Source organism: Galeopterus variegatus, unplaced genomic scaffold, assembly GCF_000696425.1.
Source record: "Galeopterus variegatus unplaced genomic scaffold, G_variegatus-3.0.2 Scaffold3711, whole genome shotgun sequence".
NCBI classification, from domain to species: domain Eukaryota; kingdom Metazoa; phylum Chordata; class Mammalia; order Dermoptera; family Cynocephalidae; genus Galeopterus; species Galeopterus variegatus.
This window is the reverse complement of record NW_007729822.1, coordinates 109673-124636: the sequence shown is the minus strand read 5'-3', so window position 1 is coordinate 124636 and position 14964 is coordinate 109673. Positions and strand designations below refer to the sequence as shown.

At 40.6% G+C, this 14964-nt stretch overlaps 1 protein-coding gene across 1 annotated transcript in view; it reads left to right on the top strand.

The window, feature by feature from the left end:
- Positions 1-11176, top strand: part of USP48 (ubiquitin specific peptidase 48) — a 93563-nt gene extending 82387 nt beyond the window's left edge. Inside the window, exons 23-26 of the mRNA XM_008585785.1 lie at positions 327-482; positions 4952-5000; positions 9529-9555; positions 10632-11176. Coding sequence (XP_008584007.1) covers positions 327-482; positions 4952-5000; positions 9529-9555; positions 10632-10654 — 255 coding nt within the window. The 3' untranslated portion in view covers positions 10655-11176. The remainder of the gene's footprint in view (positions 1-326; positions 483-4951; positions 5001-9528; positions 9556-10631) is intronic.
- The last annotated feature ends 3788 nt before the right edge of the window (positions 11177-14964 follow it).

Below are 14964 nucleotides of genomic sequence, written 5' to 3'. Positions count from 1 at the left end.
CCCGGGGCCTTGGTGTTATTAGCACCGCACTCTACCGAGTGAGCCACGGGCCGGCCCCAAACTTATTTTAATTTAAATTTTTCTTATAACAAACATTCAAACTGTTTACATGCAAATAGCTTTTTTTTTTTCTTTTTTTCTTTTCCCCTCCAATTATATGTGAGCCTGCCAAGAAACTCTGGCAAGTTTCTACTCATTTTTTAAATTAAACTTCAAAATGGTTAAGCGACCTATAATATAAGCTGCTTTTGCTTACCTGAAGAACTTTATGAGCAAGCGTCACACTGTGGATAATTTCGGTGCTTTGTTTCTTATCTTTATTATAGAGCAATGGAGGAACAAAGCGTCAAAAGATATCCCATCAAAATTATATAGCCTATCAAAAGCAAGTTATTCGACGGAGTATGCGACATAGAAAAGTTCGTGGTGAGAAAGCACTTCTCGTCTCTGCTAATCAAACATTAAAAGAATTGAAAATTCAGGTGAGGAAAATAATATTTGTTCAAGTCTGCTCTGGGTTTAAGAGGGCCTTCATGAGTTGCTGCTTCTATCTGTGTTTATATACGTATCTGTGCTTTCTTTCAGCTTGAGCTTTTTAATATCTGTCTGCTTATAGTATTAACCCATTGAGAGAGGGCTTTTTGATTTCAGAATAATGCCTGCAGGGCCCCAAATTAAAAATAATTATTTCTTTAAAAAGACAAAGTTTTCAAAATAGCCAAGAATCTTTCTGTGAAGATGTGATTTTTAGATTCTGAAACCTTGAGCAAACTCGAGTAGCTTTCCAATAATGAGAAACATTGAGAACCATTTAATTTGTCACATGTTGAGGTTGTTCCAGGATAATTGTTCTCTCACTTCATTGTGCTGTATGTTTTTCTTTGACCACTTAATAGGTATTTGAGCCTATTACCGGCATCTGCTATGAAATTTAAGGGGAGATAAAAGGGAGCCACTTGATTACTTATTCACTAGGATGAGTCAAATTCTTTTATCACAGTATTTTTGGTGGTAGATAAGTCTGTTTGATAGAATTTTTAAGTTATCTTTACCTTTCTTTACACAGTGATGTTTTCCAAATTGTTATAAAGGTTCATTTTAGATCATGCTCTCTCCACCCTCCCCCCCAAAAGCATGCATTGCTTTGTAAATCAAGGCAGTGATTGTAATGCAGGCATTGTGAAAAGGTTTCATGATATTATTTCTTGGTATTAATACTAAAGTTCTGTAAATGAGCATTCTAATGACATATCTCAAAACCGAGGCAAAAGGAGCTGATAAATTCAGGATGTCCACGAAAAAATCTGGCCCTTAATCTATTTCAGTCACTGATAGATATCCAAAAAGTTGACCTAATTTTCCTCTTTGTGCTACTTTTATGTGGCATAGTTTACTGCTTATACATTTTTCTTGTTGCTGATATTTATCATAGTAATTGAGGTAGAAGCACAGGCTTCCTTTGAGGGTGTTACGTGTTCCAGATTGTCCTGAGAACAGTACTTCCCTTGGTTGAACCCACGGCTCTGAAAATAAATGTACTGGCATAATATCTTTGCTCTGTTATTGTACCTTTTACATCTAAGAAAGCTGGTTTCTATCACCGGCTTTCTGCCTGTCAGTGGTAAACCTCGAACATTTCAAAACCTTTAAATTACAAAAAGAGCCCCTGTGGATAAAGACATTTTTAAAAGCCTGTGCTGCTTTTATTATGGACTACTATTTTTGAAGACTAAATCAGAAGTCAGCAGAAATAACCTCTCCATCTGGCAGCATGTTACCTGCACGAATGAGCTGCTAGAAGGCAGCAGCTGTTCAAATGAAACCCTCCAGTGGTTCCTTTGCAGTGTCTTTTCTCTCGTCTGCCACTTTTGCTTCAAGGACCACTGTGATCCAGAGTCAAAAGAAAAGGCACTGAAATGTAATTTTCCCCTCACTGCTCAGTGGTGGTAGCTTTCAAAGCTTCAGCTAGATATGACCCTTTTGCCTGGCAGCCTGGATAGTACTGGAGTTTGTGGTGGGTATGTGTGTGATCCTCAATTGTTGGTGGTAGGTGATTTTTTTTAAAGCATGAAATTCATTTTTTCATGTTTGCTGGAGCCTTTCCTTGGAGGATACTGCATTTTCAAGTTAATAGGATGAAAACCTTTGCAGAGCTGTAAATGTTTGATTCTGGACATGTCTGCCATGTACAGTTGCTGGAAACTTTAAGAAACTTGCTCTGCCTAATTATTAATTCATCTACCTATGATGCCATAAAGTAAATGAAGTACAATTTATGTCTCTCCTTTCTCAGAAGATGCTCAGTGTTTAGTTGTATTGTTTCTTTTTTCCAATGATAGGTCTTTACTGGGTGGTATTGCCTGCCTTAGAAAGGAGAACATTTTGGCACAGAGGTGAAATGGTTGGCAGCTGAGGCCAGTGCTCCTGCCTTTCCTTATTGCAGCTGCACCCACCATAGCGCACAGAACAGTGCAGCAGGGAGCTGCTCCCCTTTAGCAACAGGGTTTTCATTGTTCCTGTTATTCTCCATAGATCAGGAATGCAGCACCCACTCGTTAAACAGACCTATGCCATGTTAATTATACTCAAGCATTCTTTTTTTTTGTCTTTTTCGTGACCGGTAAGGGGATTGCAACCCTTGGCTTGGTATCGTCCGCATCGCACTCAGCCAGTGAGCGCACCGGCCAGTCCTATATAGGATCCGAACCCGCGGTGGGAGTGGAGCTGCGCTCCCAGCACTACACTCTCCCGAGTGCGCCACGGGGTCAGCCCTATACTCAAGCATTCTTATGGTACCATAGGCCTCCTGCCTTGATTGGCCTCTTCCCTTTGCTGAAACATTGTCTTCTCCCCACTACCAAACACTCGCTCCTCTTTCATAGTACCTCTTCTATGAAACCTGTCTCAGCCCCTGTCAGAGAAAGGACTGTCCGTCTATGCTTCATTAGATCCTTCACGTACCTTCTGCCACTATCTTCCCGACTTTGTTTTGCCCTCATTCCTGTGAACTCTTCAGGGTGGGATTGTTCACTTCATATTTCTGGCACCTAGCACAGTACTCGACACATGGAAGCTTCTTCGTAAATGCTTCATTAATTGATGAATGTATTTAAATGTCCCTGTCTGTGTGCTCAAAATATAAAGTATGAGCATCGCGTCTCAGTGATAGTCCTCGTGTCTTGAGGTGTTTGGTGTTTGTCCAGTCTCACAGGGTAGTACAAAGACATTTAGCATTTAGGGAAGTGAACAAGCATTCCTACATCAAGCCGTTGTGACATTGCCGGTTTAGCATCACATATCTCCACCTAACTCTGCTTGCATCTTTGTGGGGCCCCTTTGCTAACGTAGGGCTGGATGCCTCTGCTTGATGCTTGTGTACTGAGCTGGCTTTGGTAGAACTGCCCTGTCAGTACTTCTTGCACACCAGAAATAGGCACATTGCTTTGTGAAGGTCATCGGTGCCAGTGCACTTCGCGTTGTTAGCCACAGATCTCTGTTTAGTCTCCTGCTTACTTTTCAGGAGCTAATATCCTTTCGAGAGGTCCAGATAAGAATCTGGCCCAACAGTTAGGGAGGAGGCCAGTGTTGTTATCTTTGTTCTTATTTATCTGTGTGCCATTATTAAAACCACTTTTTTGGTCAACATTTCCCCACCTTATAAAGCTCTTGGGCCCTGTTATACACATAGTTAGTTCAGGGCTGATTTGCTAGGCTCATTTTGTCTTTCCAAATCCAAAGAGTAGCATGCAGGAAAAGGTAGAATGGTTTTCACATAACATCATGGATACTGGTGTAATATAAGATACATATAAGAGGATACATTCAACTAGTATGTAACTAAATTATATAAGGAATACTCTTGAACTTGTCCTACAAAGTAAGAATTAGAACAGTGTCATTGAAGGTACCTTGTGTTTGCCTATCTGAGCCCAACTCCTACTTGCCTTCCAGAGGTAAAGACTATCAGGAAATGATAAAAAAAAATTTTAAGAAAAGAACTTTCAGAATTTGAAAAAAGCACTTAAGTATTATGCATAGCAGTCTTTCAGAATGTATTTAACTTAAAAAATAGCTAGCAGGATCCCCACTGTGCCAAACACCACTGCGTCATGTAGTAGAATAATTTTTCAGGTTTTTCAGCTGTGTAATATATGCTTTTTATGCCCAGATCCCCAGTTCCGGTGTGATAAAGTCAGGCCTTGGAATGATGAAGCAGATCCATGTCCACCTCACACATGTGCACACACCCATCATCCTGCCACCTCCCCTCCCTCTGTTTACTTTTTGCTTTTCCTGGAGCTGTAGGTTCTCTGAAATGATTTGAAGACCTGTCGAGTTGCTGAATCTTAATGAACCTGTCTGACATCCTAGAAGCAGCCTGCGTTATCAAAGGGTTTCTTCTTCAGCTGGGCAGCTAGAGTCTGTACTGGTCACTGGCCTCTTTGCCCTGCAGCTGATCTCACCATAAGCTTGGATTCAGTGTGGTCTTCTGCCCTAAAAAGGAAGTGGTGATTTTGTTCTTGATGGAGAAGTGGGACAAAAGTTTAATTTTAACCTAATTGATATTTTGAGAGGACCAGTCTAACTTTTATTTCTACCTAACACTCATTGCCATCCCTAGCATCTTAACTCACATTGATTAAATCAGTTTTGGTAGCCTCAGATTATCTAAAGGTGTGCTTAGGAGCAGGAAAACGGTGTCCCCCCCACCATATGCCATTTTTGAGGTGATAAGTCTAGACCCATAGTTGGCAGGTATCTATTGTTAAACCTGGCCATCGCTGGCTGTGGCTCGAAGTGAGCTCTTTGCTGGACTGTGTTCACATTTGTGTTTTGTAGCAATATCAGTATTTGAATCATGGGCCAGACTTCAGCATGGTGAGTAGCTGGCATGCTCTTCCTCCTGCTTCCATTTCTCTTTGGTTTTAAATTGTCTTCATTTGCTTTCTAGGCTGATGAACCAATTGCAGATTATGCTGCAATGGATGATGTCATGCAAGGTAAAGACAAATTTGTTTTAGGAATCTGTCGGTTAATTGTTAGAAAGATGTGGGATTATAGATATTGAAAGATTAGTGTGCAGTGTTTTTACTTTTAACCTTGAAAAAAACTTGTACATGTTATTCAGGTAGAATCTTACATTCTTTTAAAGATTATAACAAGAGGGAAGGATATCTATAAAAATTTGGAAAATGGAAAGCCAGAGATAATAATAGTTTTAGCTAACTTGAGGAAACTGAGATACAAGGGACCCTAGGCTTCTCCAGATACAGATCTATTTTTCATTCCCTTCAGACTGGGAAGAAGGAAGTGATGTTGGGTTGTGCCCCTCTGAGCACTGAGGAGGGACTGTCAGACCTACGAGCAAACACGTTGGGTGTTCTGCTAGACCAGCTGGGCAACCCAGTCTGAGGTCACAGAGTCTCTGTGGTGTCCCTCTCACCCCTATATACACACTTTCTTTTCTTTGGGGACTAGCTAGAGATTCTGTTCTTAAAATCACATTAATAATATTGATGTCTGCAACTTACTTTGTTGTTGTTTTGTTTTGTTGGTGCTGACCAGTATGGGATCCGAACTCTTCACATTGCTGTTATCAGCACCGTGCTCTACCAAATGAGCTAACCATACAGTCCTGCTTTACTTTGAAATGCTGTCCCCCCAACCCCCCCCCACCAGTATGGGATCCGAACTCTTCACATTGCTGTTATCAGCACCGTGCTCTACCAAATGAGCCAACCATACAGTCCTGCTTTACTTTGAAATGCTGTCCCCCCAACCCCCCCCCAAAAAAAAATGGGTAGTAGATAGGTGATCAACATGAATAGTAACTCTAACTTACTTTACACTTTAAAATCTAGATCTATTATTTTTAACAAAATAATGGAAACCTCTACTGTCTTCACTGAGATTTTCATAATTTTTGTTAAAAAATAATAGGTCTAGATTCAGCCTCCTCCCTTTTTTCCTACCTTCTGGATCAGCAGAATTACTTAATCATGCTTCTATGAAAGCATCCCCTCTTTTCCTCTTGGTTCAGAAATACCAGCCAGTCAAGCTAGGAAACAAGCGTAAGACATGAGTCTCTGTCACAATAGTCAGGGTACTCAGATGGCCTAATGGGATTCTTGACCAGAGTATGGAAATCAGCTTTGGATTTAGTGGATGTGGAAGATGTTTTAGAAAGTAGGGGCTTCTTTCAAAGAAAAAATCATTGAGCCAGCCTCATTAGCCTAATCCGTCCCTTCCTAAGGGCCCAATTTAGTCACTTCCCTTTGCCTCTTTTGTTTCTTGGTGGCTAGCAGGATCCCCACTGTGCCAAACACCACTGCGTCATGTAGTAGAATAATTTTTCAGGTTTTTCAGCTGTGTAATATATGCTTTTTATGCCCAGATCCCCAGTTCCGGTGTGATAAAGTCAGGCCTTGGAATGATGAAGCAGATCCATGTCCACCTCACACATGTGCACACACCCATCATCCTGCCACCTCCCCTCCCTCTGTTTACTTTTTGCTTTTCCTGGAGCTGTAGGTTCTCTGAAATGATTTGAAGACCTGTCGAGTTGCTGAATCTTAATGAACCTGTCTGACATCCTAGAAGCAGCCTGCGTTATCAAAGGGTTTCTTCTTCAGCTGGGCAGCTAGAGTCTGTACTGGTCACTGGCCTCTTTGCCCTGCAGCTGATCTCACCATAAGCTTGGATTCAGTGTGGTCTTCTGCCCTAAAAAGGAAGTGGTGATTTTGTTCTTGATGGAGAAGTGGGACAAAAGTTTAATTTTAACCTAATTGATATTTTGAGAGGACCAGTCTAACTTTTATTTCTACCTAACACTCATTGCCATCCCTAGCATCTTAACTCACATTGATTAAATCAGTTTTGGTAGCCTCAGATTATCTAAAGGTGTGCTTAGGAGCAGGAAAACGGTGTCCCCCCCACCATATGCCATTTTTGAGGTGATAAGTCTAGACCCATAGTTGGCAGGTATCTATTGTTAAACCTGGCCATCGCTGGCTGTGGCTCGAAGTGAGCTCTTTGCTGGACTGTGTTCACATTTGTGTTTTGTAGCAATATCAGTATTTGAATCATGGGCCAGACTTCAGCATGGTGAGTAGCTGGCATGCTCTTCCTCCTGCTTCCATTTCTCTTTGGTTTTAAATTGTCTTCATTTGCTTTCTAGGCTGATGAACCAATTGCAGATTATGCTGCAATGGATGATGTCATGCAAGGTAAAGACAAATTTGTTTTAGGAATCTGTCGGTTAATTGTTAGAAAGATGTGGGATTATAGATATTGAAAGATTAGTGTGCAGTGTTTTTACTTTTAACCTTGAAAAAAACTTGTACATGTTATTCAGGTAGAATCTTACATTCTTTTAAAGATTATAACAAGAGGGAAGGATATCTATAAAAATTTGGAAAATGGAAAGCCAGAGATAATAATAGTTTTAGCTAACTTGAGGAAACTGAGATAAATGTGCAAGCCTACAGATGGAAGAGGTTGATAAGAAGCAATGCTAATTCCAGTCGCAGCACCCCAGACAGGCACACAGGAATTGGAGACCCCAGGTACTTTTGAGAGTGGGAGTGAGGTGCCAGCCTAGAGACAGGAAGCTTAGTTGGAAAAAGCAGTTAGACAGCTCCCTGCCTGCAGAACCTTGCCACTCCCTCCCTTCACATTCACGTCACCGCCTCTGCCCTATCTGCACCTCACTTGGGTGATGAGTCTGAGTTTCATCCCCTTGAAGAAATTAAACTAGAAAGGTGGGAGTGAGACCCATTACATAGCAAACAGGAGACCACCCTCTAGCCCTTTGGTCAAATGCTGGCAGTCCATCTCTTACCTCCCACATATGATGAAGGGGGATTCTTCTCCGGAGAAACTGGCCAATTCAAGAAAATAAGCTACAGATATTTTTAAAAAGCTGGTTCATCTCTCAGGTACCCTTTAGTGAAGCCCACTTGTGCCCACTGAACAGAGATTTCAGACATCTTTTTAGTATCTCACCCTTAAATAGGTAGAAACGGGCAGCCAAAGGTCACCAAACAGTTGATCGATCAACAAATTGAAAAAAAGAAACACAGAGGAAATAGTGTAGGAAGCAGAAGACAGCTTAAAAATTACCTATAAATAATATAGAGAAAAAGAGCAGACAATAGCCAGGGCCTATATTATAGGAACATTTGGAGAACAAAAAAGAATTCATGGAAATAAAATTGTTACAGCAAGGGTCTGATACAGTATGTGAAAAACTAGAGATAAGAGGATCCTAAAAGCTTCTAGAAATAGGGAGGGGAAACCAGTCACATTCACAGTATGAGGAGTCAGGAAAACGAGGTAATGGAGCAGTGCCCCCAAGATTCTGAGGGAAAGTGAGCTCCAGTCTAGAATTATGTGACTGGACAGACTTTTTTCTGCCCTCACATCTGATGCTTTTTGAACACATGTAAGGCCTCAAAAGATTTCTCATGCACCACCTGCCAGGATACTGTGTGAGATGTGCTGTTCTTAAACACGAGAGTAAATCCAGAAGGAAGCTGACAGTGGGACCAGTAAACAGGGGATCCAGCGTAGGTCAAGATGCCCTGGAAGATGGGGAAGGGAAGTTCCAGAACAGACAGTTCTGCAGCAGGGAGCGAGGGCATCCGGTTCAGAGTGGAGTGGCGGGATGCAGGCTTTGGGAAATGGTGTCCACAAGGAAAAGTGGAAGCGATGATGACTGCCTTGAAGAGGTTCACAGGTCTTTAAGAATTTACACTTGAACTGGAGATAGGCACAGAGAAAATGAAACACATCAGTAATGCAGCAGTTACCAATCCCAGAAAGACAGGTATACCACACAAGAAATATAACTGGGTGCACCAAGGAGTTCAACCGTGAGCAGTATCAGTAGCGACAGAAGTAACCTCACCGCCGGAGACTGGCTTAACAACAACAAATACCACTATGTGGGGAGGATGGTTGAGGAGGCAGGTGGTTTGTAAGAGGTGGCAGAAGAGCTAACTTTGTATCTTGCATTGAGGAAGTTATTAGATATCATCTAAAATTATGAGCATGTTTTTTAGAAATAAAGAGGTTAAATAGCTTAAGAAACTGCTGTAAGAGTCAGAAGTGGTTCCTTCTAGAATATGGGAATGAGAAGAGGAGGAGGAGAGACAGCTTTGGAAGAGTCATCCACATCGTTTTCTCAGGCCACTCCTCGAGTCATGCAGAATGTTGGCCCTAGTTACAAACCTTGTCCTACCAGTATTTGACTTTGTAAATGATGCATGTATATTACTCTGATTAAATATAAAAACAAAGATGATTATCCTCAGATTGATACAAGTGTACTTCAAAAAGTTTGCAGAAAAATTGAATTAAAAGATAAATGAATCTTTCCATGAACTTTTTTTCATCTATAACTTTGAAAGTAATCATTTCAGGTGACATAATTAAAAGTTATTTTAAACTTTTCATCTTTAGGCATAGAAGTGATCTTATTACTGTCTGTCACAACAGTCTTTTCAATTTGGGATTTTTTTTTTCCAGTTTGTATGCCAGAAGAAGGGTTTAAAGGTAAGTTACATTTGTCATGTTTTGTTCATGAATGTCAGAGTCATACTGTAATTTTCTATTAAAGTAAAGGCTATAATTTGATTTTAAAATTTAATTCAATCTGAGTCTCATGACTGAAATTAATTTTAGTTAAATGGATTTTTTATTCCAGCTTCTTCATTATCTTTTTCAGCACTCAGGCCTCAGATGGGGCCTGTGTATTAGAACTCTCTTCTGCCAGATTTCCATTAGGCTTTCTCTTTCTCATTTCATGGGAGGTTGGGAAATTAGCTAGTGGCATTTCAAGATTTATATTTAACCTTTTCCCAGTTCCTCTATCAGTCTCATCTTAGAGCAAAACAGTTGTGTGTGTGTGTGTACCTGATAAGAAATAGTGGTAGAAGAATTTGCTGAATTATATCAGGTCCAGTGAAAGGTTTAATTAATCTATTCAGAATTAAGGCATTTGTTGGGTTATTACTTCAGGTAGGCACAACAGTGCCTTGTAACTGCATCATGGCCACTATAGTTGAGCACAATAATATTCATTAATCCATCAAATACAGACCTTTGACATTTATGGATTTTAGCTGTTGACGTGTTGATTCTCTGTGGACCACTCCAGAGGTCCATGAAAGGTTGTGCTTTTGCCAAGGAATGAGTTTGAATCAAATACCAGGGGTTCTTTGCTAAAGCAAATGAGTGACAAAGCTACAGGCCTAAATAAAGTCTTCCTCTCAATGCGGCTTTGTTGTCTATATGCTGCCACTACAAAGGAACTCCTGATGTGGTAACACAAAACAAAGCAAAACAATTCTTTAGGAAAAATAGTCATCTAATGAAAGCATCAATAAAACCCGATTAACTTATGTGAAGATATGCATAGGAAACAAACACATGGCTTTCAACAGAAATGTGACTTAGCTGAAAGCCTGGAGTCTGCTGATGGTTTTCCTTATCCTTCAACGCCAAGGGGCTGCTGTGTTCATTTATTAAATTGGATATTCCCTGTTGATGATGCATTCTTGGCAAATGGAATACATGAACTCTTGATCTTTAGTTCACAACTGTACCTCCACGTGTGTTTCTTTTCTCAGGTACTGGTCTCCTTGGACATTAATCTTTGAACACTTGCTGACTGCTAAGAAATGACCAGAGGGGAAGAGGAGTTTGACATGTTAGGGCATTAAAGAAAAGGTGGATTAAGAATTAAACCATTATGTGGCTCTTCCAAAAGGCAAAAATCCATTCGAAAGTGACTGTCCCAAAATGCCTTATGTCAAATAAAGCAGATTGCACTGAAGGACACCAGACTTGAAGGAAATGTTTGAAATTTTATATTTAAGGGGGGTGGTGGGAGGGAAGGGGCAGGTAAAGACTGAACAAGTTTAGTAGCAGTAACAGTAAATCATGTTTACATATGAGATTTATAGTCATGGGAGGTAATAAAGTTCTGTTATATTTCCTTGCTCGAGTTTCATACCAGATGCATTGGTCCATAAAGGATTTGTATCACAGTAGATGGGACAACATTCTGCTCTGAACTAAACGTAATTCTTTAGAGACATAACCTGATTACCAATACCTGTCTTTGATTCATATTCTACTTTCAATAAAGCATGAAAGTGAAGAAAGAACTTGCCGTAATTGTGGAAAAGTGTCTTCAGATTTTAGACTCCTCTCCATGTCAGCTGCAGCGCACCGCCTTACACGCTGCCCGGCGTCTGTCTCAGTGTTGTGTAAAGGAAGGGGCACCTGCATGTCTTTTGCAATGAGCAAGGGATTATGTCTCATTTTGGGCTTCAAAGGCTTTTTGCTTTGGTGCATTTCAGAAAAGATGGAGAATATTAATATGTGTGATAGCATCTTCCTCTGGTTTTGCTATTGTTCAAAAGTGGGAAATCAGAATCTGAACATCTTATCAGAAGAGTAAATTTGACTGAAGTACATTTGGATAACTCAAGGTTTTTATAAAATTTGTCCTTCCCATCCTCCAAGCCCCCTGTTTCTTGGATCTCACTTCTCTGTTTAAAAGTGTTCTGAAATGCCTTGAAAGAATCTTTTAGATCACTTTGTTTAAAAAAGAAAAGCATGTACGGACGGAGTGTGCTATTTTATCCAACTCAGAGTTATTGTTATTAGCAACAAATAACCAAAGCAATATTCTTAAGAATATTGAAGGATTTTTAATGGAACCTAAGACTGGAGTTGCTTTTTTTTTAAAGAAATTATGTTTTTTCTATTGAGTATGTATGTATATGTTTGTGGCTGAGCTACTGACTTAGGCATCTTGTTAACATGTTTTTTTGGCCTTGAGTTTATGCTGGGCTTTCTTTCTTTTTTTTCCTTTCTTTTTATGAAAATTTGAATGCAAATAAATAATGGTTGAGGGAGGCAGATTTCAATTTGAGGACCAGCAACCTTGGCAGCATCCCTTTTGAATAGCTTTTTATCAGAATAATACTGGCTGTTTGATAAAATGCTAACTTGGTGTTTGCGATTCCCCTCTGTGTGTAATGTGTTCAGTCTGTGCCCCGGAGGAGGCAGGGGGGGTTAATGAGTCTGTGTGGGAGAGGGAGAGCTGTATGCAACACTCTCCGAAACCATCATAGGAGCGGCAACAGAGGGACCAGCAGTTCCAGCCTTGCACAGGGGAAGGGGAAGGGAAGTTGAGCTCACGGATAGCTAATCCTGATTTTTAGGTCTGTCTTTTATTTTGCTGTAAAGAAATGAACCTGGAGCCTAAAAATAGGAACACAAAGCATCTTATTCTTTCCCAAGGTAAAGACTTGTGTAAAAGTTCACATAGTGCTTCATGGAGTAGCTTCCTTTTCCTTACAAAGGAGCTTGTTGGCCAGGGGAGGTTCTTTCCAGTGATTGACACAAACATGTCAGTAGCCTCCAGAAATCTGGTCTATTTTTCCCAATTTGCTGTTGGTAACAGTTTTTAAATTTGTTACTTGGGTTTTCCTTTTGCAATGGTACAAAATAACAGCCTTTTGTTCCAGTGATTGACACAAACATGTCAGTAGCCTCCAGAAATCTGGTCTATTTTTCCCAATTTTCTGTTGGTAACAGTTTTTAAATTTGTTACTTGGGTTTTCCTTTTGCAATATAACAAAATAACAGCCTTGCTGGTACAAAATAACAGCCTTTTTTAAGTCTTTCCTGCAGATTCCCAGTCTCAGTACTGGCTCCTTTATTAACTCTGTCAAAGGGTGGAGGTGGATGGGCCCAGAGTGAGCAGGTGATGCTCCGGCAGTCTTTCCTCAAGGTATCAGTAGTCGACTTCCTCCTGCCCCAACAGCTTACTGTGTTCTACCAGCACTGCTCAAAGTGGCGTTTAGAACCCAGCAGCACCAACAACACTGCGAAACTCTATTACAAATGCAGGGGCTCAGGACCCAGACCCACTGAATGGGAATCTGCACCCACAGGGCAACGCCTATGCTTTTAGAAGTTTGAGAAACCTGATGGGTAGGTCTCTTTCCCACCCACAGTAAGCAGAGTTACTAAGAAATGTAAATGTGTGTTTAATGGCTTTTTGCGTTACCGCCCATACCACGTTGTACAGAGAAAACAGGTGCAAGGTTTAACCTGAAGCCCAATTCTTGTTTTGTCTGTATTTACGAATAGATGGAGTCCAGTTGTCTTCTTCCGGGCTGTGACCACATTAAAGTGCGAAAACTCTTGCAGTTCTAATGCCGTGCATGTGTGCTTTTTTATGTTAGGTCAGTCTGCCATAGAATGAAGGTATTATGAAGCTTGAGGTTTTCCCTCTATATGTTCTTGACCTTTCTTTAATCCCAAACTAATGTGTAAAATGTAGTATGTTGGTACAAATTGTTGCCATTATCTGAAATATAGGTTTCCATTTGGATGTCTTTATTCCCTGGGGGAATAAATACCTTTGTGTTTTTATGGACTTTATTGTTTAGAATTACTGTTAACCTTTCTGCCAAATTAAAAACACATGAGTGTCCCTTTATTTCTGTGGAATCATAATCCAGGTGAATTTTTTAGTTATTTTAAATGTCCAGTTGGTCTGTACGGGTCATAGACTTGTTGATCAGATTCTGTTTAATATTGGAAACTAATGCTTGGATTGAATGACCTGTTTCAAATACCCAGGGGATGATTTATCCCTGTCTAAACAAACTGCTGAAGTGAAATGAGCAGGAAAGCCTGTCTTTCCTGTTACAGAAGCGTGGAGGAGGGTCACATCCTTTCCCTTGGGTGTTTTAGTGCTCAGCTTGTTCAGTGTTATAGGGGACTGAGAACAGAGTGCAGGTAGATGAGTATGAAAAGCCAGCATTTTCACTTTAAGATTCTCATCCCTGTGCCAACACCGCTGCCTCCAGTAAGGTACAGGGTTCTGTCAACAGCCGCATTTCTAATTCTGAAGGGGAGCCTGCCTCACTATCCCCACCCCTCACCTCCTAGACATTGTATGGGCAGAAGTATTGGCTAGGGATTTGATTATCAACATTACTGGAACCTTTTATAAGTTGTATCGCCTGTGTTCCAGACAATTTCTACACTTACCGTATAACTAGGAAAAGTTAATCTTGCTTTGCCTTAGTTTCCTTTTCTCTAAAAATGGCAGTATTTGCTCCTTTGTTTTCCCTGTAATACTGAGGATTAAGCAGTAATAAATGTTGTTGGGGTAAAATGCTTTGTCTTATTCTTTATGATTAGAAAGACTGTATTCTAGCTAGCCTTTCTGAGGAAATGATGTAGAATCTTCTTTTCTGCAAGTCTTCAAACAGAGGTCTTGTAACCACATAACCCGTCTACCTGGAGCCCTTCTCTGAGAACTTAAGACCATACCTTTTGCTGGAAGCCCTTCAAGCTAAAATGATGACTGGACAGATGTTTGATCATCCTGTTACATAAATCTTTCCTCTTGGCCCATAAGGATAATGAAGCCAATGGCTGAGCAGTAAGCCTTCTTGATTCCATGTTTATTTGCAGGGTCATGTTGAAAGGTATTTGAAACACGCTTAGAATGCATGTTGAAGATTTATGTCTTTTTGATGGACAGTTCCTGCCCAGAGGAGCAGCTTCAGTTGTTTTGATTGTCATTGCCAAGAACATCAGGAACAGATGCCTCAAGCCTCAGAGGCAGGGCTGTGCAGGAACCAGGCAGCAGGAAGCAGTGCAGAGAAGACTGGCCAGTACTTACAGGCTACTTCCTGACCTGAGAATGGTGTGCTTTTCATTCTTCATTTACCCATCGAGACTTCGTGAATAATGTTGTTCAAGAGTGAAGTACACAAAAGAGGTATTTCTTGAAAGTGTCTCCCCTCCCCCAACAAGTAAACCACAGAACCAGTTCTATCAAATTAATACCCCACACTGCTAACCATGTCACATTTCTTCGTATGGCAAGGTTTAGGTATCATTTTTGAGCCTCACTAGACTTTTAGG